The following is a 27,984-nucleotide window of genomic DNA, read 5'->3' as shown; positions in this document are numbered from 1 at the left end:
CAGTGACTGTAAAATTTTCTTACCATCTTGCAGTCAGGTTCATGATACCTATCCATTTTGGAAATTTATCAGCCTAGAAATCTTTTACCCAAAGTCATGTTAATGATAATAGCACAACCAGGAACGTTAGTGAATATATGAATTTTGAGAACAAAATAGTAACATGTCTATAGGTAGGTTTTTTCTTTTCCCGACATTAATAAGATTCACATTTGATGTGGTATTTCAGCACCAGGTACTTCATAAGTATGCAACAAATGTTTGCTGCTCAAATTTAACTTACGTTAATCGAGGCTTTCCTTCATATGGATTTATTTGATTCTCCCAGCAACCTCCTGATGCTGGGTAAGACATGTAATATCATGGGCTTCATGGGGATAAGGGAGTAGATGGAGGAGAGATACAGGACTGACTTAAGACTGTAGAGCTTTTTGCCTGCTACGCCAAACCTAGAACCCAAGCTTCCGAATTCCAAGGCATTGCCCCACCCCTATGCCACATTGCTGCTCTCCAGGTTGTGGCCATCATCCTGCCCAAGGGCACCACTGTTGTTATGCCAGGACAGGACTTTCTGCTCTGAGACCCAGGGGACTACTGAGCATTACTATCCATTTCTGCTCCTTAATCCACCCAATAATCCTAAAAACAGATGTTAGAACCAGCCTGCGGAGATATTAGCAATACCAACTACAACCGTAAAAGCTACCATTTACCGAGGGCTCATCATGTGCCAGGCGATATGATTTACGTGGGTTAGTTCACACACTCCACTGTACACGGCAATCTAAAGCGACTGCAATTGAGTTCTCTAAATACTATACATATTACTTATGTATCGTATCCAACATTCCTAAAACTGCTTTACAGAGAAAACGTATCTACCCATAGGAAGGGAAAAGAAAAAGAATCGAAGTATTAAAGAGAGCAAAATAAAATCAAAGTAGAACCAAGGAACCTGGTCTCCCAAGTCCTTTCCCTTGCGGCACTGAGTCACCAACCTATGCCATCAGCCTTGCTGATGGACCAGTCCCAGCCCAGCACTGAGCTAGTGACATAGGGAAGTAAATCTTTATATTTAAGATCGTCTCGGCTGTGCGTTCTCAATGCTAAAGGTCTTCTTGCCATAGAGAGGCACTACCTGTGCTCAAGGTAGAGTCAGCCCTCCGTATCCACAGGTTCCACGGCCATGGTTTCAACCAACCGTGGATGGAACCCTTGGATACCAAGGGCCAACTGTACCATGACATTTTACATAAGGGACTTGGGCATCCCTGGGTTTTGGTGTTTGTGGGAGGAGGAGGGGCTCCTCAAACCAATCCCCCGCAGATCCCAGGGACGACTGTATCTATAAAACCTCCCTGTAAGACCCTCCTACATGCCTGTGTTAACTGTTGGGGCATTGTCAGCAGATCAGAGCAGAACTGGGTGATGTTATAATAAGAGGAAAATAAAGAAATCCCATGTCTAGGAAGAAGGAACGCTAGTGCAGATATCACATCAATTAAGGGCACGGGGGGTGCGGTGGGGTAGAGAATCTCATTGCCAAATATAAATCCCAAAGAAAATAAAATAGTCCTGACAATAAAAATTACTATTATATTACTGATATGAAAAGAGAAAAGCGTGGTTCTAAGTTCACTGAAAAGTTTCCCTTCGGTCTTGAGTGATTCTTCTCCAGAGCCTCCCAGGGGTACAAGCCTATAATTTTAATTATATCTTGGCATTCTTATAAAGCAAACAGCCTGCTCAGGCAGTATTTATTACACCTGTTAGGAAGAATACTTATGAATATGCTTCACAAATTCCAACCACAGTGATCTACAGTGGGCCTTTTCAAGGACAGAAGGGGTGAGCTGGGATGCACGTTGGAGAAAAGTTGCTCATTAAGGGAAGGTTTGTTATCCGGGAACGTATAATTAAGGCGACGGTCCCACCTTCTGTGACAGCCAACACTCGGGTAGTTGTTTGATTGCTGTGTGGGTCAGGGATCAGCTCCTGCTACAAGATGTAGCCACATTAGTGTGTTAGTGAACAGGTTAGGAAGTAAATTACAGCTGCCTCTCTCAAGCACATCACTGTCGGTCTTCATTGCTTTGTTTTTACTGTACATCAGCAGGACTGTGGCTTCTGAAGACTTTGTGTGACAGGTTAGGCATTTTATCCTTTGAGTAAACAGTAATCATGGTATGAAGAAAGTGGGGCATTGGAGAATTTTTCCTATTCTTTGAGAATTCCACTCTTCCTTTTTAGTTTGCTCCAAGGGCTCATTTGGGGATACATATATTAAGCCCTTTAAATAGTTCATAATAAATCTTTGTCTCAGGCTGATTCTGACAGTTTTTTAAAGAGTCTTTTAAGAGAGACTCCTCAATCATTTGTTAATCCACGGGGTGATCTTTAGACTTCGGGAAAAAAATAACAGCCAGGGCTCTTGGGTAGTGAAAATACAATGTAGGAAAAAAATATATAAATATGGAAAATCCCAAGAATTTCATCTTACCGAGATTACTTACATGTTCTGCATGTATCTAAATGCTTGCTTTCTTTCCCAACAAGCCACAAAGGGAAAGGAAAAGAATTGTCAAAATAGCAAGGATTGTAACTGATAATTTTATGTTTTCGGACTTACACGCATCTCCTAAAATGTTAGACTTCAAATTGTGTAAGAGAATATTCTTTTTAAAGTAAACTAATTCTCTTGGTAGAAAGATAATTTCTTCTCTGCCCTTGTTTCCCCTTTAAGTCTACTTCTGTCTTCCCCTAAATTACTTACATACAAACTATTTTACCTGGTCGGGGAGAGGCACTCTACTTTTCGAGGAAGGATTGTAGATGTTGATTATTAGTGTCAACAAAAGAATTTTGAAGGGCAAGACATAACTTTCAGAATAAAGACCTTTCTAGGTTGGCTTTACGTATTTTAGCTTCCATTTTAGATATAAGCTAGTTTGTCTAGTATATTAGATGTTTATAAGTTAAAGAATATAACACGATTTTAGCACCAAAAGCACCAAAAGAATAATATATGACACTTACCAGAAGAAAGTAAAGGCAATATTAGCTCCCATGTAAATAATTAATACCAGAAATCATTACAATACCTGTGCATTATTTGTGCAATGAGTGGAAAATATTCTAAAGCCTCTCTACAGAATAAAAGAGTGCTCGATCGCAAGTGTTTTACGTATAAATCATTTGCTATTTCAGGGAAACTTATTTGGATGTATTTGGTTTGGCTTGGAACTGAAGTGATTCAGGAGGAAACTAAAGACACAGGTCATACCTCTGAGTCAAACATGAGGATAAGCATCACGAGAGGGGCATTTTCTCCAGGTATATGATCTGAACCTTCATGTCATTTCTAACATGCAGCTTCTCAAGCTATTAAAAAATACTGAGAACTTTACTAATGACATGCAAATGGAGTTTGTTAGAAATAAATGCAATAATAAAATGGAGAAGTGGGCAAACAACAGCCTACTGTTATAGATGGATTCATTCACACGTAAGGTCAAATAATTGAAGACCTAGAGCAAGGGCGACCATAAATACCTGGTGTCCCTGCTCTGGAGAGGATTAACCACAAAACAATTACGACGAATGTGGTGGGAGCGTTCAGCTACCAGGCAACAGGAAACATGCAGTGCCAGTCTTTAAAATAATCATTTGGCATTACAGAATATACAGTTTCGTCCCAGATGCCATCCTGATATAATGCTAAAGTGTTGATGTTAAAAATATCAAGTACCTCATTAGAGCGTTATATGCGAAGCAGGAAAGGGGGCAGTAATTATAATAGTATCAACACACTTGCTTTGCACCCAGTTTGAGAAAAGGCTGCTTCTACCGCATTTTCATCATCACCGTTAGCAATAAATAGCCTTTATGTTTTTAAATTGAAGGAAAAAGGGTACAGCAAAGCTAATTGCGAACAATATAAATAGAATCATTAAAAAAATGACTGCTTTTTTATCATCCCCCCCCCCCCCCCGCTTGGGAAGACTATGCATAGCCTTGAAGACAATATACAAATGACCTAACATCAAGTTCAGATACGGAAATGATGCCTACACATGTATTGTGATGCCTACACATATATCAGCTGACCAAGATCCTAAGGATGGAGTCCTGTCTTCTTTGCAGCAAAGCAGGGCTACTTCTGCCAGGGGGTAAGAAGACTTTGTTTAGGTGCTGAGATAGGGCAGTGGTCATTGAAACTTACTGGGATCATAAGATAAAGGAAAATTTGCTTAATTAAAGGTGTCAAAAATAGATATTCATTAGCAAAATAACAGATATAGATAATTATGGGGTTATCTCCCATTTCTGGCTCCTCTAAATTATTACAAAGTATAAATAATGTTACTAAGAATATTCTCCAATAAATAAACCTCAGTTCTTTATTGATGATGGATTTAATATAGTACTTCGAACTGAAAACACTTTGAAAAATAACCACTTCAAGATGTGCTGGAATAGAGCCATAATAAAGCCAACAAATTTTAGCTGCCTAGTCAAATTCCTCCTGTATGATAAAAAATAATAAATTAGCAGAAGATACTGACTCAGGAGACATTTGTGGAGACCTGCCAACCCAGGCTCTCCTCTACACCCAGAACACACACGTTCACACAGGAAAATAAAAACTGGCCGCTGTGCTGGACCCCATATCCAAGAAGGCAAATTTGAAAAAGCCACTTCATCACACCAACGTTCACTTGAATTTTCAATCATTGCCTGGCTCTCTAACGCTCTCCAGTGAGAAAGTTCCAGCCATTCAGAACCTTTTCTGTGTCAAACAGATGTATCCCCGGCCAGTCTCCTAAACTCCTCCATTCTTCCTTCTTGCTAACCACGTGACTCTCTCACACGAAACCCTTCCTCGGTGCCACATAGAGTCCTCATTCTTCCATGAGCAGGGGTTCCAGAGTTAACAGGTAAAACTACAGCCTTCCCAGTTAAATTTGAAACGTACATGCAATATTTGGGTCATACTAAAAAAAGCAGTCATCGTTTATCTGAAATTCAAATTTAACAAGGTGTCCTGTGTGTTCATCTGGGAACCGTCATTAGGAGTAAGCTCTGCTATTGCCACCATCTTTTCCACAAGGCCCACCTCTCCTTCTTCACCTTTATTGAAGCCCTTCTGCCATAGAGCCCAATACTCTAGAAACTTGCTCTTAACAGAGGCCATGATTCATTCCTACGCTTCTGACTCTCCCAGCATGAAAGAGCAGTGGTTATCACCCGGCGTTCCCACTGCCGCTTCCGCAACATTTCCCCCAACCTCAGCATATAAAAACTTCCTCTTAAAAAAGAACAAAACAGCATTCCTTACCTGTTCTCAATGCCGCTGTCAACACCCACACCTTTCGTGAACCTTCCTCAATGGCGAAGGCTGGTGCTATGAGGTCTGCGCAGCCGTCTCCACCGGACGGCAAGAGATGCCAGAGTCAGAGTATCCAGGATGGGTCCCGATTCCACACAGATTTCCTCGACTGCCGAAGCTCAACAGACTCATTTCTTGACTTGCCTACAGTCACCCATTGGCACAGCCATTCCTTGACCTTTAACCATGCTTCATTTTTAAAATGCCAACTACCTGTTAGAAAAAATAGAGAAAACCTTTCTAAGGTATGAGAGCAACAAAAAAAAAGTTACAAAGGGAAAAATGTATAGATTTCTCTATATAAAATTTAAAAAACATATGTTTATCAATGAACATCCTAAACAGAAGTAAAAGGCAAAAAAAATGGGGAAATGTTTGCAAGAAATATGGCAAAGATAATATCCTTAATACATATATCTAAGTATCTCATTCAAATTGATAAGAGAAGAGAGTAAAACTCAATTGGAAAATAGAGGACATAAATGAGTCACTGAAAAAAATTCAAATAGCCAGTAAGTATGTATTAAAACATTATTCAACATCATTAGAAAGAAAAATGCAAATTACGCACATGAGATGTTTTTACATATTGCTTTTCAGAGTATCTTCTCTGTATCTTCTACTAATTTAATATTTTTAGCAAACAAGAACACATATATTAAGATGACAATTAATATGGACATCAAACATTGCTGATAAACATATAAACTGATAACACAGCACAACTTTTCTGGAAAACAAATTGTACGTATTAGCTTTAAACAAAAAAGCTTATCCTCTTTGACCCAGTAATACTTTTTCTAGAAATCCACCCAAAGACGTGATAAGAAAGTTGAAGGAAGATTAATTTCAAAGAAATTCATCACCATGTAATGGAACATTACACAGCCAGGAAAAATAGTGTATTTGAAAGTGATGCACTGATGTAGGCACATGCAGATACTATCATTTCTTATTTTTAAAGCTGCCTTGCAACCAAGGCCGCTAGAGCCCCAACGTCCTTTTATTCCCCAAACAGTGTCTAATAAAAGCCCAGCTATTATCCCCTAGTGAGCTGTGACTTTTTTTTAACATTAAAAAATGTAGGAGATATGGGTGTGATCCCACTTTTGAAATAAATATATAAATAAAGAGTAAATAAGGCAGCAACAAAACATATTAGTGTTAATAGTGACTGTAGCTGGGGATAAGGTTACTGGGTTGTTTTTTTTTTCTTATTTATACTTTTGCATATCTTCCAATTTTTCTATGAATGTAGAAAAAATATATAGATCAAAAAGATGAACTTGGGCTCCCCTGGTGGCGCAGTGGTTGAGAGTCCGCCTGCCGATGCAGGGGACACGGGTTCGTGCCCTGGTCCGGGAAGATCCCACATGCTGTGGAGCGGCTGGGCCCGTGAGCCATGGCCGCTGGGCCTGCGCGTCCGGAGCCTGTGCTCCACAACGGGAGAGGCCACAACAGTGAGAGGCCCGCGTACCACAAAAAAAAAAAAAAAAAAAAAGATGAACTTGTTTAAAAGCAACAAATGGCATTCTCACAAATCATTCTGGGAAGAAAGCCCCCCCCTTACCGGCTGTCTCACCCAGGTCACCACCTCTACCCCACCCCTACCCCTGTCATTCTTTCCTGTTCCCCAGCTCATCACTCTATCCATCCTCACTTGCTTGTCTCTTAACCCTTTGGAGTCCCTCACTCTGTTGTCTTTCTTTCATTCCCATTGAGCCCACTCCCATCCCTGGGAAAAACCCACTATCCTGAGCAATGCCTTGAAAAACCACAAAGCCATTATTAGTAGGGTACCCTAGAAAATCAGCGCGCTTACAGTTAAGTCATGCAACTTCTAACCACTGTAATCTTATTGCTTATTTTCTATTGATCCTCCTTGCTTTGCCCACATGAGCTGCTCCACAGCTTTTTTCTTTACTCTCAAAATCCCCTCCTTCTCCCACTTCCTTTATCTCAGCAAATGACCTTTACTCTATTGAGATTAAGTTGTTCAGCAAGGTTCCCATCACCCTCCCCCTCTCTCTTTTTTTGCTCACATCCTTTTTTTTTCTTCCCCCCATTTCAGAGGCTCACCTCTTTTTCTGTGTTACTAATGAAATAGCCCTTAGGATTTAAATTCTTCAATTAGCATTTCTAATACAGACAACTTTAAACTCAGTCCTCTCAATCAATAAACATACTCAGCTCTCTTTATTTTCATCACCAAATTCACCAAAGAGAAGGAATCACTTATTCACTCAATCTTTATCCCACTTTTCTACTGAAGCTGCTCTCTCTGGAGATCCTCAAATAAATGACAATGCCAATAGGTTCATCTGGGAGGCACAGGACACTGGAAAATTCTTAGTGACCCCTCCCTTAGTTTCCTACATGTTAAATTATTCACCTTTAGTATATCACTTATTTTAATTTTGGACAAAAGTCCAAAGGGTAACAGTTCTAGAATTTCATCGTCACTGGCGCATATCTATGCAAATAATAGTTTTCCGTAAAGCTATTTACCAGTGCAGAGCGATGAAGCTGCAACTCGAATCGTGAGCCCGGAGCTGTGGCATCTTCACCCCGACATACATCCACATGACTTAGTGTTCTGTGACCACACAACAAAAATGTGGCCCTCATCACTCGCCAGCCCCTTACCCTGCATCGCTGTTCTTTCGAGCATTAAGCACTTCCAGAAATGGTTATATATTTTCCCCTCCTCCCAAATGTAAGCACTGTTATAAACAGTCCCAGCTCATTATAGATACTCATTACGTATTTAATGTAAATAACTGAACAAAGACTGAGCGAGCTATAACGTCCAGTATATGCTTACATGTGCTGCGTGAAATACTCCTTGTCTTTAGGGCTATGTGCCGAGTAAGGACAGGCACAGGCGGAGATCAACCTTCAACAACCTAAAAGGTGCCCTCTCAGGCCACACGTCTGCACTTTGCACGTGGAGAGTGATACTTTGTGTATCAATGGTTTGAATCACTGCCTGATTTCTCACCCAGTGCTGCGTAACTGTTTCTCATCACATGGCATTGTTGTAGTTAGTCACAGACCTTTTAAGCAATGAAAAGGCAGAATGCATATGTGTGTGTTTGCAAGTGCCTCTGGAACCAGGCTCCTCTATATGACTCCTTTTGAAAATATGGTATGTCGACAACATCTGTGCCTGAGACGGAGATTTGGCCAGAATGCTAAGAAAATAAACGTGGCAGTTCAACTCGATACCGGCAACCAGTTACTGCCCCATGGATAGGCTGCACCGAAGATTCATGTATATAAAATAGTATATTAAAGTAAACTTACAAAAGCAAAGAGCAATCACTGCAACCATAATTTTTTCTTCCTCTCTGGGATTCTAATTTTAAAAGCATTAAAGAAGACAGCTGCTCATGCTGTGATATGCGCTAAACAGCCTGAAGGATGGAAAAAAATATATTTGTAGCTCATAATAACTATTGACCTTTCTGATATACAATGTTCTCTGTGTTAGCTATTCGGTTCTATCAACAGTGAAGATTGAACATGACTTTTTCATAGAAAACACGGGGCTTCAAGCTGCCTTCACAAAGGTGTTTATGTATTGTTATTTTGTTTTGTACTACAAAGACTAAGTCCTGATGCCCTTTGTCTGACATCGTGTTTGTCGTTAAAAAAAGAAAGAAAGAAAGGAAAGGAAGGAAGGAAATAAAAGAAGGAAACAGAAAAGGCAAAAAAGCCTCAATGTTACTGAGTATGTTTTATATGGCTCGTAACCACTCTACAGTCATGATAAAAGCACTGCCACACTCGATCCCATAAGCAATATTGGTAATGGAATCCAAGCAGCATCCCGGGAGGACATGCTATATTTTTCTCCCAGAACAGATCCCTCAAGTGGCAACATTTATAGGGAGTCTCCAGTAAGATTTAAAACCGTCGCAGTATTCAGATGGCATGTTCTTTGGAGTACACAGCCTGCTGCAGAACGGGTCATGTGGGATGTCATAGACTCTCAAAGTCTATCTTTCCAATACCCAGTTTCTCCCCTTGAACTTTCCTGAAGCTTAGTAGTTGTGTATAGAAACACCCACTGGTAGCAGCTTGACTCTGACACTGTGTGTATCTCCCCCAGAGTGGTATCACCCGAACGCCAACTGTGGAGCGGCAGACGGCGGCTGAACACTCTCCTCTCCCTCAGGGGACAGCCCCCCAAGTAGCAACCCCAACCTTATGCATTGCAATTCTCATCCGAGGCAGGCAGATATTGTCGGGGAGCTTGTGCTGACAGGTGGCACGGGGTGGCAGATTATTATTTTTGCCTCTTTTTTCGGTGGATTATTTTTAATGTTATACTGAAAGAAGTTTATTACATCATTATTGAACCACAATTATTTTCACAGCTATGCTCTAGAGTTTCAGTTAATGATTCACAAGTTTCTAAACAAAGCTGAAGACTCACAACTCAGTGGGAGCAGGAATCAGCCCTAATGAGACTTCAATAAATTTGGCTTTTCCGTCATACTCCAGAGCAAGCACTGAAGCTGAGAGAGGCTGATTGCCGAGCCACAGGGTAGTGGCTGCAACTGCATTTGCCTGACATCCAAAAGGTGGTACAACCTGGGTCCACAGAGAATGCTGGGCACTGCCTCCCCGACGGTGGCTGAGGACCTCAGTGTAGCCTACTAAGGCCCATCACCCCCTTCAAAGTCACCCTGGCACATGGTCGAGGATGGTAGAGGACAGCCCAGTGGGATGGAAACCAACTCCCAAAAGACAGAGAGCAAAGTATTCTCTAATTCTGGGCAAAAGCAGGCCAATCCTCTTTTAACTACCACACCCACTAGTCCATGACTCTCAAAATAACACTTAGCAAAAAATGCTTCCTTAGAAATGAATACAAGGAGAGGACATAATGATTCCTTCTCCTCCAAAAAAGAAAAAAAAGACTTCTTGGAAAAAGATGATTGGTGTGAGAGAATGGGCAGGGGTAAAATGAATAATTCTTCTTGAAAGAATGCATCCGAATATTACTGTATTCAACATGCAAACTGAGTGCCTACTTATGTAAAACATAATCCTAGGCACTTGAGGGGAATGAGTGGGGGCTGGAGAAGAGCAGGGAATAGATACAAAAAAGATAAGCAAGACGTCCAGCCTGCCTTTCAAGATACCACAGTCTTGCAGATGACGCTATTGACAGCACCTTTTACAAACTGCACATTTAAAAAAATCAGTTGAGCATTGAAAACACAGACCCCACTTAAAAAATCAGCACTGCCGGTAGTTTTCCTTACGTATGTGAATTCACCAGGTACTCACACTCTGGGCAAGGCATTCCTTCTGAAAATCACATGAGTTTTACCCACGTACATGGTTGTCACATATCAAAACAAGGCTATGATTTGTCCAAAAAGAGGTTCCACGTGGGTGTTATATTATCTATCTTTGCATAACAAATTACCCTCAATACTGATAGATTTTTAAAAAGCAAAGATATCTCATTCTATAGGTCAGGAATCCAGTAGCAGCTTGTCAGAGTTAGCTGTAGCTTGGGATCTCTCATGAGGTTGCCATAGAGATGTCAGTCAGAGCATAGTCATCTGAACGCTTGATTGGGGCAGGAGGGTCCACATCTAAGCTCACTCACGTGACTGAGAGTAGGAAGCCTCAGTGCCTCACTACATTAGCCTCCCCATAGGGCTGCTCAAGTGTCCTTACAATATGGCAGCTGGTTCCCATCAGAGTGAATGACCCGGGAGACAGCAACAAGGGAGCCACGCTGCCTGTTATGACCAAGTCATACACCGCCAACTCTGCCACATGGTACTTATTAGAAGTAAGTCACCAAGTCTAGCCCACACTCAAGGGGAAAGGGAGTAGGCTACACCTTTTGGGAGGAGGAGTATTGAAGAATTTGTGGCAATTTTAGATTACCACAGCTGTCATCCTGGATAAACATAAAATCCACTGGGACAATTTCCGTGAGAAAAGATTTATTTTTACCATTGGCCTACTACTGAGAAACTAAGTTGGGGAGATCTTACTACATTAATGTCAATGTTTAATGAATATTAGTTATTGAATATATTAAATATATGTAAATAATACATGTGTGTATACATACACATATATTTTATGTATATTTATTTATATATATACATATATACACACACACACGTATATGTATATACATATAAATCTTTGCTGTGGGTTTAAGGAACTATGCTATGTGCTATAGGGAATCAAAGTTAGACCTGTCTCCACCCTGCTGCCCTAGCATAAGAGATAAAATGAGAATATAAATAATGTAAGAACTGGAATATTGGACATATCATGAACTTTGGAGTCAAACAGATCATGGCTGTGTGCCCTGCCACTGACTATCTGGGAGACTTGGACAACACATATTTTTATATAATAATAAAGATTTGGTATTTTCATCTGTCAGCTTGGGCTAAGTTATGTTGCAGTAAATAAAACAATCCCCAAATTACAACAAAGATTATTTCTGTGAGGGTGGGCTAAAGAGTCTGTCCCACATTTTCCTCATTCCAAGACCTGGGCTGATGGACCAGCCACCATCTGAAATGTTGGAAGTCACCAGAGCAGAGAGGAAGAGAAAGTAGCACCTCGTGACCTGCTTTTCTCGAGAATTCCACCTGAAAGTGACACGACTTTTGCTCACATTCCACTGGCCACAGAAAGCCACATGATCAAACCTAACTTCCAAGTGGCTAAGGAAGTGCAGGAAAATTTTTGTAAGAAAAGAAATAACTTGTTACATACTTGACATATACTCATTCTCAAGTTCTAAAGTACATCAGTGTCTAACAAAGGTAACAGCATACGCCAGTGAAACAGATTGGCTTTATCAAGATAATTGCAAAATGAACCGACATCTCTTCCCTTGTCTTGTGCAAGTCATTTTGGTTGTTCCCACTTTGCACAGAATTTCTGAAAAAGGGAAGATTCATTTAGGCAATGAAGTTGTGGAAGAGTATATTTAACTTCATATCTTAATAACTTAGCCCAATGCCACTTCTCCTTTAAAAGGAAAAATACTGTGTTCACACTTGAGGAGTTTTGACTTTTCTCAAAACTTAACTTTTCTTTTCTCCACCACCCCCATCAGGATCTGACGGCAGTTGGAGGCTCTGACACTGGGGTTGCACCACAGACATTTGGAGTGTGCTAAAAAGAAAGGCCCTCTTTATGCTTTGGCCTCATCCACTTGCAGGGACCCTGGAGAGAATCCCAGAAGTGCTCAGAATACACCTGGCCCTTGGCTTGGCCAGTGAGAGCTAGATGGTTCTCAGCCACCTACCTTCATCACCACCTCCCGCCCCTTCATAATAATAAGGAAGCAGCAACTACAGTACCAGTTAGGAAATTATAAACAGAGGTGGAATAATGCAGATATACTTTCACATTATGGTGGAATTTGCCAACATAAAAATTATTACAACTTTTGCTATGAATTGTTCTGTAAATTTCACAAAATATGCAAAAACGGACATTTCAAGAGCTGAGATTATTTAGATTTACTTAAAAGTTGAGGCCCTTGAGATTCACCAAAAGAGAGTCTATTTCTTTATCTAGCTTTCAGTTCTGTGGGTCTTGCTTTTGTTTTCTTTTTCAGCTCCTCGGTTATAATTCATAGGTCAAAACTGGCCATATCTGGGCTTTGACCACTTAATCCAGCTTTACCCATCAATTTCTCCTTTGTCTCCGGCAGCAGATATAACTTCTCTGAATCCCAAATTTCTTATGAGATTATGCAGCAATCATGGCCTGTCTCAAAAAGCTGACAGAAAAGCGTGTGATATCTAGAAAGCACTCCAATACACTATTTTGACATAGATTGGTTCCACGGTCTTAATAGAGCCCAAGTCCTAAGGATACTTTTCTCACTATTTTGTCCTCTCTTCATATCCACCCAACACACACACACACACACACCCTTTCTCTATTCAGTGCTACAGTCATGTCGCACGTCACCAAGGCCATGCTCCCTTGGTTCTCTCCCAATAGACCCTTCATCACAATCCGTGCTTCTCACCTGAGACACTTAGAAAGCTTCCGTTCTAAAGTGGCTACTCCTGTCACATGCAGATAATATGTCTCTTTGCATGAGAGACACCACTGTCAGAGCTGGGATAACCAGAGCATATTTGCCAGCCCTTGAGCAAACGTGGCTGTGTACGTGTGTGCTGGGAATGAGTTTGTCACGTATCCTTTGAAAGGGCCAGTGTGGCAGGTTACTTCTGTCCCTGTCCTCAGAATTAGAAGGCCGTGTGGAATTAAAGCAGAAATCTTTATCAGAAATCAAACTCTTTTCGAAGTTGCCCTCTCTCTTCTCCCTGACCACCCCGCAAATCCCCGTGCTCTTGAAAGACAGCTTGGGGACCAGTTTAGATTTTCAATCTCAGCTCCACTGGGGCAAAATCTAACCTCAGCATTCCTCTCACACCAGTTGTCCTGGGTTTAATGAACGCTGCTCCTGTATATGCTGGAGATTTAACACATGGGGCAGGGGGATGGGGGCGTTATATTCACTGCCCAGCCAGAGCAGGACGCAGCATTCGGCTCCACAGCTCATGGGGAGCTCGTGTCTCCCGTTGTGTCACCCAGCGGGAAGCACCTTTGCTGGGGTCTCTAAAGTGCCCACTAGGTGTTTACCTGTGCAGTTCCACATACTAAAAACAATAACAATTTCTAACGATGCCTGAATTATTCACAGTTACATGGTTCCTTCCTTCCTGGGTCAGGGTATCCTGGACCTCAGCCATAAAACATAGTTCGCTTTTCTGGGAAGTTGCATTTTTCCTCAGCTGTTTGCAAACACAGTCTCGCTGAACAGAACTGAACTTGTTGAGGCTAAGTCTGTGGTTCTGTGCTGTGGATTCTGATGCCTTCACATTAGTTCAAGTCTCTGAGGACCAGGGCCAATAAATGTGAAAAGGACACTAGTAGATTGGCATACTTTTCCACTTCCACCACGATGAAAAAGTGCTATAAATTAAGTCTAACCTTAAATGTATAATCTGTCCTTGGGAGGAAGGAAAAAAAAAAAGGGATATAGCATCTTCAAGCTCTCGGCATCCCTTACGAGAAAAAATTGGTTCTAAGGGTCTCTGATCTTGTGTTTTAGTAAAATAGAACTGCACGGCTGACTGACAGTTCTGATCTAAAGCATTTACGTTTAAGTTTTGATCTCTCTGCTTTTGATTAAAACTAATGAGCTCATTTAATTCAAAATGGGAATCTCTGATAAGAGAAATAAGGTTGATGTGATTGGATTAGAGGGGCAAATTAAACTCTTAGAGCAGAAGTTTGTGCTTATATAGTGTATTAAAAAGCTGTTGGCGTATTATAACGTGTTAGATGATGAGAAAAATTTCATAGTAATTCATATTTAATCAGAAGAAATGAAAGTACTAAATATAACATGGCTCTGCTTTTCCCTCGAGTGATAAAAAGCTGTACATTGAAAATGACATCAGATCCGTGCTCTCTAAGACAAAAAAAGAAGAAAATCTTAAGAGAGACACATGAGAAGGGACACTTGTCAGTGGTTCCATCACCCCAGAAGAGAAATACCGTAAATATAGGAAAATATAGTCATATTAAGACAAGAATGATACAAGAAACGCCCTAGGCCACAAATAGCGAGGCTTCTGTTATTATAGTAGCTCGTATTTTTCTTTCATCTGAGCATCGAGTCTAATAGAAAAAATAGACATTTCTTTCCCTTAAAACTGTATGGGAGGGGCTTCCCTGGCGGCGCAGTGGTTGAGAGTCCGCCTGCCGATGTAGGGGACACGGGTTCGTGCCCCGGTCCGGAAAGATCCCACATGCCGCGGAGCGGCTGGGCCCGTGAGCCATGGCCGCTGAGACTGCGCGTCCGGAGCCTGTGCTCGGCAACGGGAGAGGCCACAACAGTGAGAAGCCCACGTACCGCAAAAAAAAAAAAAAAAAGTATGGGATATGTTTCATAATTTAAAACTGAAAACCTTGTTTTGCCTATTTTTCTTTGTGCTTTAATAGCTATTTTCACCCTACTTAATTCTTAAATCTCTTTACACATATTTCTTGACCTTCATCCTAGGGGAAATTAGTGCTCTTGTAGGGCTGCTCAAAAGAAATTCAATTTTGTTGTTGGACATGTATTTTCACTTACTTTAGAATAAGAGAAACTGTAAACTACTATTTTAGAAGGGTAAAATTAGAATATTATTAGGCTTTAAACCCCCCAAATTAATTTCTTTTCAGGAAAATAAATTTATAAAACACCTTGGAAGTTTATTTTTAAAGGAAACAGATTCACGTTGCCCTCTGGCCCGTTTGCATAAAGGTGGTTTTAGATCAGCAAGGCTGCAAAATACCATTTTAAGTCAAAACATATTCTGCTTAGTCTAAATACATGTAAAGGGAAAGAGTAACTATCTTGCTTAAGGGAAGCAACTATGGTTTTCTCATATCGGAAGCAAAGAAGTAAAAACATAGAGGCTGTTTTTTATTCTGATGAGGGTAGGGGACAAGCTGCCACTAGTGACAAGAAGAGAAGGTTGACACTGGGAGTACTTTTTGATTCTGTCTGTATATCCCATTCTCAGCCCTCTACCTCGAGTCAATCGAGAAGACTTCATGCCTCTTATTCCCCATAGTGAAGGAAACTGACTCAGAAGGGCAAGGACACGGGCCAGGGTATGGCTGCCCAATATTGATGGTGCCATGGTTCTCAGAAGTCTCCAGTAGGCAACTGATCCAAGAAGGTATTTGCAGGGAGAACAAAAAGCAAGTCATCCTTACTTACATCAGAAGCATCTCTGCCCGAGTCTTGGTTCATCCCGTAAATCTCTGGGGTCCTTGTTTTTTGTGACTGCTCTCTCCATGTGCACCAGACAAGCCTCAGGATGTGCTACAGTTACTTACTTACTATCAGACCCCACTTGGGGAGCTGCTGGAACTTAAAAGGCCTGAAAAGCCCTTGCTAGAAACTGGAAAGGAGTTTCTTCAGACACATTAATTTTTCTTTTATATTTTCTGCAAAGTAAACATTTTCTAAATGAGGTAAATTGATTACTACACTCTTAGCACCCATCAGTCATTTATTTTTAGTGAACTCAAGGATCGTACCTGAGCAGTAGCTGAGAGGGGCTGTGTAGAGATCTAAATCATGTGTATGTATTTTTGTATTCTTCAGTGGAATCAACCAGCCCCAGCCTGCTAACCACTGACAACACTCTTGAGCGTTCGTTTTTCATCCGAATGAAATCTACGCTGACCAAGCGCGGCGTGCACATCAAATCATCAGGATATAAGGTAAGCTGGGCTCCAGCAGGGGAAAGACTTCTGTCTCGGGTCAATCCTAGGTCACTTGCATTGGGTTTTCCAGCTGCTTTGGGTCCGTATAATCAATACATGTGACCTGGAGCAGCCCACAGTGTTCTTAGTTATCTTCCTGTCTCAAGTCAGGGGATTCATTACACCCCTCATTTCTCACTTCAGACAGTGCTGGTGCCCTAAACGCCTCAGCGAGTGTCTTTCCTTAAAACACATGTTAATAATACATCGAGTGCTTCAGCACATGCTAGAAATTCACTTTGATGGAGAAGGTAAGCCAAATTCACATCAGCCCTTAAGATGACCATTCTAGAACTACTACTATAAGAATTCTACTTCTCCCACCTCTCCCTTCCAATCCCCCCTTTCTCTTTAGAGAAAGACTGTCCATTTTAATAACAGCTTGGCCACCAAGATTCATACGTGTAGATAAAAAAATCAGGCTGGACATCAGAAATCCTAATTTTGAAATCACAGTGACTGAACATTCAGTCACACCTTAGCATAGACAGAACACTCCACATACAGAAAATATGTTCCGCACAACAGCAAAGACCAAGTCCAGAGTCATAATCTACATTATTACCATTCTAAGGTTAAGGATATAAAAGCTTTCTAATCTCGGGAAATTCCAACGTTTCAGTTACTATAGCAACATAAATTAAGACCTATGAAATTCATGAAATGCCTTTGGCAACCCGAATCTTATCAGTTTTACAACACACTAACCAATCTTTCAAACAATATTTATTATATGAGGAGGGCAAACAGATGGAATGCACTGTCGCTGTGGCCGGCATGACCTTTCCCCACTGGGGAGTCTAGAGCTTCCAGTAGCCCAGTTCTTGTGGGACAATGCCATAACCTTGTCAGGGATGGTAACGGTCATTTTCATCAGGCTTTAAAAACCTTACATAAGTCATCAGGAGGCTAGCAGCTGCAGAAAAGTTAGTATCAGGCATTTTCTTTGACATTAATTCTTCTGTAAAAAGGAAGGTTGTGGTAAAGCAGGTCCTTCTAAGGAGGACTTTTAGCTGAGCTGTCCTACAGCCCAAAGGGCACATGTGGAACACCCGTAACCTTTAACAGGGTTCAAAGCAAGGGAGAGGCCCCCCGGGCAGCGCCCTGTGCAGTAGCTCCCCCTACAGAGGGATTTGTTGGCCTGTTACGAAGGGATATGTCGGAGGACGGAAAACAGACTATCTTTAGGGCCATCATGTATTCTTCTGCCTCACGGAAACACTGCACATTTATTAGTTGTTAACTGTGTAGCCTTAGCCAGTTTGGAATTCTATAAGCAAACTATAGGTGTAGCGATTATTGCCATTTTAATGCCAGAAAGATGCATTCTTGGCCTTCCAGCTTTTCTGTCAGCATTTGTTCTTCACCTTTCCTGGATTTTCCTGGTCTGTAGCAGGCATATCCCAGAAGGGAAGAAGGGTGGAAGAGGTGAGGTATATTTTGAAAAAGCAATATCTAGTGTAATTCAATATCATTAGATAACTTAATTTTTTGAAAACCAACAAAAAATTATTATTACTTTCATACAACAAACTAGAGATTGTAAAGCTCTGCAACATTTTATTTGCCCAAAAGTGGGAGGTATGGTTAAAAAAAAAATCATAATAACAACAATATAGAGAAATAGTTTGAGTTTCAGTCTAGGCAAGAGACTAAGTGGCTTGGGTTCTGTTGGTTCTGTCATTCGGGCAGCTCAGTCAAGCTGTTTGGCTACATGATCTGAAATTGGAGAAGCTAATTTCTTAAATATTGACAGAACATTCATTCATTATTTTGACAAATGTTTATTGAACTCCTAATGTGGCGCTTGTTCAAGATCCTAAACTCATCTTTGAACACCAAAAAGTCCCTGCCAACTGCTAACGAACAGGGGGAAAAGAGACCGTAATAAGTGAATAAATGAAGAAGGTGATTTCAGAGAGCGACGAAGGCTAAAACAGCAGTAGCTAACATTTGTGTTCACCACAATATGCTGAGCGTGGGACAGCTTATGCGTGTTAGCCCTCGTGACAATACAGGAGGAAAGCGTTTTCATTGTTTCCATTTTACAGAAGAAGAAACTAAGGCTGGAGAGGTTAATTACCCACCCAAGTTCACACACTGAAGGGACGGAGCTGGGGTTTAAACTCGGGGAGTCTGGCTCCATGTCCCCTGCACTTAACCACTAGGCCACACTATTAGGCAGAGTGAAGCAAGGTAATGTGAGGGAGTGGCTGGTGGGGACCACTTTAGACAGGGTCACAGAAGGTCTCCCTGAGGAGGTGATATGTCACCTATGGGAGGTGAATGAAAAGGGACCTCCATGAAAAAATAAATGGAAGAAGAGTGTTTCTGGAGCTCCTCTGGTTTAGGATTAAGACACCCTGCTCTACGAAGGGAAACAAAATATTAAAAAGCATAACCTCAAACATCCAGGATTAGAAGAGATTTAGAAGCTGTTCCGGTTGCCATCAAATTATATAATGTTAAAGTGAGCAGACTCCTCTGACAGTACCTCTTTCTCAAGATATCCTGAAAGTCTCCACCCAATGCTTACTTTCCTCCCCAGAACTGCTAACATGAGAGTTGATTCATCCACTGTTCCCCCAATAAGATGAATCATTCAACAGACCCAGCTCTCCCCTCCACCTCCACAGTGAACTTCCCTCATTAATTAACCTTGTCTGGAAGTTAGTGGAAGAGCTGATGAGAAGCCGTGACATGACACAGCTGAATAACATCCCTATTTATCTGTTCATTCTCAGTAAATAAATCTAACAGCTTATAAAACATTCAAATAAAACTGGTAATCACCCCACCACCACACAGTGAACACAAATAAAAAGAAACAGAGATGATAATTTCTCCATACTCCCAATATCCTCCCTAATTTATTACCACTGTTTGCTTCTTTCCTTTCCCTTAGTTAAAGATTCAAGATGTTAAGCCTTGCTCAGTGCATGTCACTATATTTCTCTCCATTTTTTCTGTGTCCTTGGCACATGGGCTGTTCTCACTTTCTCCATCACTTTTCAGTGTTATCGTTGTTGTCACTGACAGTAATAATAGTAGCAGAAGTACCACTTACTGAACATTGGAAGGCACCGAACCGCTTTACACTTATTTTGTCTAATCCCCACAACTTTATATAAAAACTTCCTCTGTGCCGGGCATTGTTCAAGCTTTACGTTCTATTATTATGCCCATTTTGCAGGTGGTGAAACTGAGGCTTTCAAAGTTTCAATACTTTGCCTGTATTCATTCTTACTGCTCTTATGTAGCTACTGAGGAGCCAGGATTGATCCAGGCATTTAGGTTCCAGAGTCTGCCCTGTTCACTCCTCTGCTTCAATGCTTAATGGATTAAGTCCAGAGAAGCACTCAGCACAAACTGGACCTCAGCAAAGGAAAAATTAATCTAAGTTTTTAAAAGAAAATCCTCTTGTCTGATTAAGACCTTCCCTTGGTGGCTCAGCATATCCCACAGCACTAGTGTACAGAGATTTACCTTCCTTTCTAGGGTATATGATACCCACTCAGATAACCCAGGACCAGGAATTCTAGCCAAAGAAGTGCCAGTCTGGATCCGCTAATTCAGGTAGAGAGTAGGATATAAATTGGCGTTGCTTCCACACCCCAGGCCTCAGGAAAGTCACCCTCTCTCCTCCGATGAAGTTTCCCAGCTGTGAGCTGACATTCCTTGTCTCTGTCCCCATTTGCTTTGAAATCCCCAGTGGTGCATTAGCTCGACCAGCCACTTTTTAAGCCTCAGGGGGCTTCCTTTGTTGTTTAGGTCTCATTGCTGGCCACATATCTTAACATAACAGGGCTCTTCCTTTCAGTTGCACCGCATCAATATTCTGCCTTCTCGATTAGGTCTAGGTCTGGGGGAACTTCTTAGGTATAGCACAGGGGACAAAAGGAGATAATGTAGTCAGGGAAATTAGAGAAGGAAAGACTTATAGGGTCGCCTCCTTACCTCTTGTCTTTGGAGGATAGTTTCCTTCGGGGTGGTACTGTCCATTTTATAACCTATTCTTAAATGCCCACCGGCACCACTGTGGTCTCTAGAGCATTTATCCACACACATGGTGATGTCCTACCTCTCAAGGTACGGTAGAACATCCTCGACTGGGGAACACAGACAGAGAGAGAATCTCTGTTATGTTTATACAGTGCTGAGAATGACTCCTTGAAAATCCTCAAGTTCCGGGAGTTCCTGCTCTGACACGTACAAACAGATTACTAAGGGAGGATGGGGGAGCTCCAGATACTTAAAAATAAACAGTCCCCCATCTGGGATGATTTGGCTATGGATTTGCCTGTAGCTACGTGCTGAGCTAAATGATTTCTGAAATCTATCCAACCTCCTCATGGTATAAAGAGTCCAAGTATAAATAATAATAGAGAAAATACTGTGTAGGTCTGCTAGTTTGTTCAGGCTGCTGACATAATTCAGCTTTAAGAATCTCTGTCGTCAGAAAGAGAAAGACAAATACCGTATGCTAACACATATATATGGAATTTAAGGAAAAATAAATATCATGAAGAACCTAGGGGTAAGACAGGAATAAAGACACAGACCTACTAGAGAACGGACTTGAGGATATGGGGGGGGAGAAGGGTGAGCTGTGACAAAGCGAGAGAGAGGCATGGACATATACACACTACCAAATGTAAGGTAGATAGCTAGTGGGAAGCAGCCGCATAGCACAGGGAGATCAGCTCGGTGCTCTGTGACCACCTAGAGGGGTGGGATAGGGAGGGTGGGAGGGAGGGAGATGCAAGAGGGAAGAGATATGGGAACATATGTATATGTATAACTGATTCACTTTGTTATAAAGCAGAAACTAACACACCATTGTAAAGCAATTATACCCCAATCAAGATGTTAAAAAAAAAAAAAAAGAATCTCTGTCGATATCCAAACATGAGGTAACAAAAGCAAAAATTTAGAGGGTGCTAATTAGCTAAAGGCAATTCTTTTGTCTTTTCTAAGCCCACAAACGTGAACATCTTTTAAATCTTCTCTTGTTCATTTTTTTCAATTCATGGTTGTATCCATTCTGTAGAGTAAGGCACTTCCATAATTTTAACAGTGAGTTGTTTTCTTTGGGGTGTCATAGATGCCTTTAAGGATTTGATGAAATCTGTAGCACCTCTCCCAAGGTAAATGCATTTTCCATCAGGAAGTTCTTGAATCCCTGAAGTGTATCCAGTGATTCAGGTTACAAAACCCTATTTAATATGATGATATCTTTGGTACTTATTAAGAAATCAAGTTAGTGCATCTTCCAGAATTTATTTCACCAATATCACAGTAGTCCTTTCTTTCCTCCACATTTCTCCCTCCCTTTTGCCCATTTAGTGTTAATAATACATATTGAAGTCCTGTGACAAAAGACATCAACTCCTAGCTTACAAAAGGACAAAGTGAAGATTTACGTTTTGATCCCCACGTGCACATAATCTTCTGAAAAAGTATTTCCCAGAAGATATTTTTCATAAAAATAATACCGACTATTAAAAGATTTTATCTGTGGTTGAGAATTATTTTCTGTGGCACATGGTCCTCCTTTGTTTCCTGGTCGCGTCACTAGGATTTCCAATGTCAAAATCACAGCTAGGTCAATTTTAGAGTTGAAGGCTTTTCATATGCAAACGTGTTCCTGATTGTGTATACTGACAAGACTCAGGATGATAGCAGACTAGAAGGGAATTACTACTGTTTCAACCATCTGGGATTTTAGTTCTTGGTTTAATTCTTATTAAACCAAGTCTATAATACTAAGATATCAACCCCTCCCTCTTGATCACCTGCCACTTTACTGTGCTTCCAGAGTTGGCTGAATCCACCTGTTTCTATTGCCATTCCTCCAGTTTAATGCCTTTTTCTGGATCTGTTGTGAGAAATTCCCAAATTACCTCCCAGCAGGTTTACTTCACTCTACCGTGAATTCTGCTCCATTGGAATAGCTTCCCAAAGTCTCAGTGATCATTTACTTCTCTGCTCCTGAGTCTTCAATGGTTCACAGTGCCAACATATTAAAGAATTTGGTCCTTGGCTACCACCATCTCCATCATCCTTTTTTTGGAACTCTTTAGTACTGATGCTCTAATAAAATCAGTCCAATCATCTTTCCTGAAATACATCTGCATACTCACACTGCTGTGCTTTTGGCCATGATATTTTTTTTCCTAAAACGCCTTTCTGCCACACTTCCACATAGAAAACTCTTACTCAGCCAGTATGGCACCACTCAAATATCACTTCTTTTTGCATCTTCCCCTATGCACCTGTCCCTTCTCCTCAGTGCTAAAATAGCATTTTTAGTTTTTACTTAAGCCCTCTGTGCCTTGCTTTTCTCACCTGTAAGATAAAACTATTATTAGTATGTAACCCAAAGAATCTTTCTACAGATCAAATGAGATAACACAGTCTAGCTATTTTCTCTCCATTTTATGAAGCACTTTTATAGAACCTCATATGAGCCTCCCAATAATTCTTTTAGGTAATTGTCTCTGTTTCCAATCTTGAAGATGGGTACAACTGAGCCACAGAAGTATGAGTTGACTTGTCTAAAGTCACATAAATGGTGAACGGCAAAACTGAGAGAAATATCCACATCCTCCAATTTCAAATTCCTTCTTCTTTCCCATATACTACATTGGATACTGGGTGCTTTCTGATTCTGCTTTCTTCCCTCAGCACCTAGCATATAGTATGCTGCATGTAGCTGCCATTCAGTAAATGTTAATTGAATTGAATTGAATTTCATGCCGTCTCTTTTTCTGAGGTAAGAGTGAAAATGTTGACAGTACTGAGCCCTATAACATACCACTACAGAACCTGCTAACTGACATCAGTGTCTTTTGGATGTGACCACTGGAGCAGCTAGGCACCCAGATGACTCTACCATGATCTGGCTCCCATATTCCTCTATCTTGCCTGCTACAATATCGTTACTCTGTACCAGTGCACCTTATGAAAATCAGAATATATCACATCTACAGTATTCCCTTGAGCCATCAGTTGAGAATTCCTTTCAGAAAACAAAAAAATAGAGTCATCTTAGCATCACTTATTCATCAGGATTTCATATTGGCATCTGGTGATCACCACTTTATTTCTATTAAATCATCTTTCAAGACTTTTTTTCTGGATATGAACGTTTTGAGGCTCTATATCTCTGAAAACTAGAGCAATATTCAGTAATATCCTGCGTTCTGGCACAACTCCGTGATTTGTTAAAGACTGCTAAAAATATGTGAAGTGTTGTTATGGGGAGGCTGGTTCTTTCTTTGCCCAAGAGGGTAACTGTATGCAGTGAGTTTTAATTGTACCAGGAGAAGTTTAGCTTGGAGCTATGACCAGCACTAATGTAGGGGCGAAAGGGGAGGTGGTCCTTCTCTGGAGATTTCTAAGAGCATACACGAAACTCGTCACTTAGGAGTCTTTCCTCATAGACAAGTGTGGACAGATTAGATGCCATCCGGATGTTTCTCCAGTCTGAGATTGAGAAATGTTCCAGGTGTCCGGACATATCAATGCTTCTCCTGAAGCCTTTGCTTCAGCTTTGTGTTGTCTTGAAATGACGACTATGGTATTCCAAGCTTCACAAAATATAACTGTCTTGTCAAATCAATAGATGAATTTTCAGAGAAGACCAAAAATTCTGTCAACCCATTCAGGCTCTCTAAGACTACACATATATTGCCTTTCAATCCTCAACCCAGACAACCAGAATAAATTGAAGGAGTAAAAAACTTCCAGGGTAGAACTTACAGGCAGAGGTTATCCTGATGAAAAATGCAAATAGAGGAGAGAACCAATAAAATCAAGTTTTTTAAATCCTATTATCTCCTTTTAGTCCCTGCTCACCTCTGCACAATTGTCCATTACAACATGGTTTCCAGTGTCATCTTAAATATAATTGACATTGTTTCTGATCTTAAAGAATTCATTTCCCATTACCAAGACATGACCGTAGTTCTAGCTTGGGATATGTCATTTCTGCCGGGACTAATCAGATAGCTATTCTACCAACTAGAGGCATAATCACTAGCCGTTCTGTGAAGTGTCTGTAAACTCTATGTCAGTAACTGCCACCCAGGTATGTTGCTAACTGGCAGGTACTTCATTTTCCGTTGTACAGATTTTAGAAAGCAGGTAGACAAACAAGAGCTTCCCATCTTTGACTAATTCTGGATCTTTTCAGTTTGGTTTTCTGAGTCTTTGCTAGCTAAGAATAATGAAAATGATGATCACTTTGAAAATGACATCAATGATGCAAAAATTAACAAACCTTTCTGTATATACAGTCATTTAACTAACGAATACCCTTCCAAAATTATCATCATGTCTCTGTAAGTATATTCTCAATCTAACAGATTTTAAAATATCATCTATTATGAGACTTTGGTCAATTAAAAAGATTTTTAAAAGAAGGAATAAACAGACTTAAGAACAAAAAGTAAACATAAGCACAGTCCCTCACTTTTTCAAGCTCAGCACTCTTGGATGTGCCGAGATGCCCCAACAATAGCTACAGAGGTCCACAGTTTCCATTTCCCTAAAGCAATCTCTTGATCCAGTGGTCCGAAGTAGCAGTTACCTAACTCTTTACAGAGTTCAAGGGCTTCCAGCTATGATACCTTGTCTGACCCTCATTACCTCAAAACTATCTCACTGAAGAGTGATGAACCACATAGGCTGTGACATCAAACAGCCCAAAATTTGGACTTGGTCCTGCCTTTCCTGACTCAATGATTTTAAGTATATTGTTTAACCTCTTTAAGCATCTATTTCCTCTCCTGTAAAGTGAGAGTACCAATAGAACCTCCTTCATAAGACTATTGTGAAATAAAGTGGGTAGTGCACATACAGTCAGTTCTACCACAACGCCTGGTCCATGGTGAGCACACAATACATGTTCATATGTGAAGTTTCATGTTTATGGAACTCGTATTATGAGTTTGATAAAGGTTGATCTAGACAGTCCAAAACCTTAACTTCCACACCTCTGCATATGCACCTATAACTATGGAAAAGTAGTAATTCATCAATAATATTTCTGATTGTCTCCTGGAAGTTACGTGTGCTCTAGAATAATAAATGATTTCTTCTAAATATAGAAGATGCATCTATTTCTGGGAAACTTCTCCCTGCTCAAGTGTCCTGAATACGGATTTGATTAGAAGACACAAAATGTAACTGAAATACGTCATCTGCCCCTTTAACAAAAGAAACACAGACCAAATGGTTTTCTTTGGAATTGATTTAGCATCATGGCAAGACTAATATAGCCCTTTAATGTAAGAAATGAAGTAGGGGCAGGGCCAACTTGTAGTTGTTGATCTCTGGAATAAATGGAGCTTCTAGGTTCCTATAAGCCCACAAGTCTCCACAGTTTGCTTAAAGCATCTACATACACACAAACTGAACCCCCTGAGGAAGGCAGACCACCACTGTGGCTTGAGCCCAGCTTTATCTCAGGAGTACCGTACATGACATTCCAGAGAAGATTTGGTAGACTCATTCCAAGTACAGAAAAAGAGCCAGGATCCTGGAGTTCCTATCTTCTCGTGTAGTGACTTCCTAGGGGACAAGGGACTAATCTCATTTTTCCATCTCTCTGTGAATGCCCTCCACTATCAGACTAAAAGAATGGCCTCATTGCGAAGTGCTTTGAGTTACAAGACTGATTTAAACAAGAGTCGTCTCTGTAATCTGTTCTCCACCCTCTGTAGTAATATTCAAGAGAGAGATTTTGGCCTGCCACCTTAACTGCGTGCCTGTGTGTGTGTGTGTGTGTGTGTGTGTGTGTGTGTGTGTGTGTGTGTTTATTTAATCTGAACTATCAGTGGGCAGTGGATATTTCTAAGTTGCCGTGTTGGAAACACTGCTTTCAGCTTATTTCTGGCAATGGTCTACGGAAGCAATCCATATACGTTATTGTTTGACTGGTAGCAGTATTTATACCTCCTTTTCACCAGGGCTTTTGGACCTGCTTTTTATTCTCCCTGGAGTATATATTGCCCGCAGATATACCCATGGGTCACAACTGAATTTCCTGAAGCTTTCTGCTCAGATGTCACTTCCCTCACCACCTCCTATAAAATAGCTCAAGACAACCCCTGTCCCCCATCATCTGCTTTATCCTGCTGCCTTACCGTTCTTCATAACACTTACAATCTAACATAATATCTTAAATTTGTCTGTATATAATTTTTCTCCCCCATGACAGTGTAAGCTGAAGCTCCTACAACCGTTTCAGTCACGTAGTAGAAATTCAATAAACATATTTTTTAAAAAGGAAGGAATTTATAAATACTGGACATCATCTGTACTAACTAAGGCCAGAATATATTCTTCTCTTGGGTCAATATTCCTGTCCTTTAAGGGGGATATAGAGATGAGAATATTCATCCAACAGAATTATATAACTTTTTAGTTTCCAGGCCCTATTGCTAAGTAAGGTAAATTGAAGTTTTGTTCAATTTCCTTTTTAAAAACCTTCACTAATGGTTGACATATTCTATGACACATTTTTCATGCTACCATATTCAGTTTTTTGAAAATCAACATGTATTTAACTTGTACCCCACTTATACCCAATTCTAGTGTCTAGAACTCTGGAAGTACAATCAAGAGTCACTTGATTATTACTTGGTAGTTCTGAATATATTTAACAGTTCTCAACAGCTCCTTGTTAAATGTCCTTCAAACTCATGACTCCTTGTAGAAGTTATGAAAACAGAGTGGCTTAATAGGGGCACACCTGGTGAGGGGATTCAGAAAATTTCATCCCGTTACCAGCACATTGCTGCTTACTTGCTATGCAACATTGGACAAGCAGCCTGGTTGTTCTGGGCTTCTGTTTCCTTGCTAGAAATGAAACAACGATATGACTTGCCTCCAGTGTTCCTTAGTCATTTGATGGTTGAGATTACTTCCTCCCTAGAGTATGCTCTCATCATTAGGGTGAAAGCCCCTCTGGGATACTCAGGGGGGAATGGAAATAGAGGATCTGCCTAATAGGGGCAGCCCCTGCCTCCTGGGAAGAGAGAGCTTAAGGCCTGCCAGGAGGTTCCAACAAAGGCCCCACAGTTACCAAGAGCTGCCACATTGCCTCGTGGGCACTGCTGGTTTGAGAAATATTCCAGCAAACATTTAACCAAATCACTGCAGCAAGGGAGAAGAGGTCTGGGGAGGCTTTTGTAATCCTTAGGGAGAGCTCAGTCAACTTTGTACCTTGTCCTATGGAT

The 27,984-nt window shown here is 40.8% G+C and overlaps 1 protein-coding gene across 1 annotated transcript in view; it reads left to right on the top strand.

Moving 5' to 3' along the window:
* NPAS3 (neuronal PAS domain protein 3) overlaps positions 1-27,984 on the top strand; it is a 757,552-nt gene that overhangs the window by 676,168 nt on the left and 53,400 nt on the right. The window contains exon 7 of the mRNA XM_065871683.1: positions 16,578-16,696. Within this exon, the coding sequence (XP_065727755.1) occupies positions 16,578-16,696 (119 nt within the window). The remainder of the gene's footprint in view (positions 1-16,577; positions 16,697-27,984) is intronic.

Source organism: Phocoena phocoena, chromosome 2, assembly GCF_963924675.1.
Source record: "Phocoena phocoena chromosome 2, mPhoPho1.1, whole genome shotgun sequence".
Taxonomy (NCBI): Eukaryota; Metazoa; Chordata; class Mammalia; order Artiodactyla; family Phocoenidae; genus Phocoena; species Phocoena phocoena.
The sequence above is the reverse complement of the archived record's forward strand: the minus strand, read 5'-3'. Positions and strand labels throughout refer to the sequence as shown.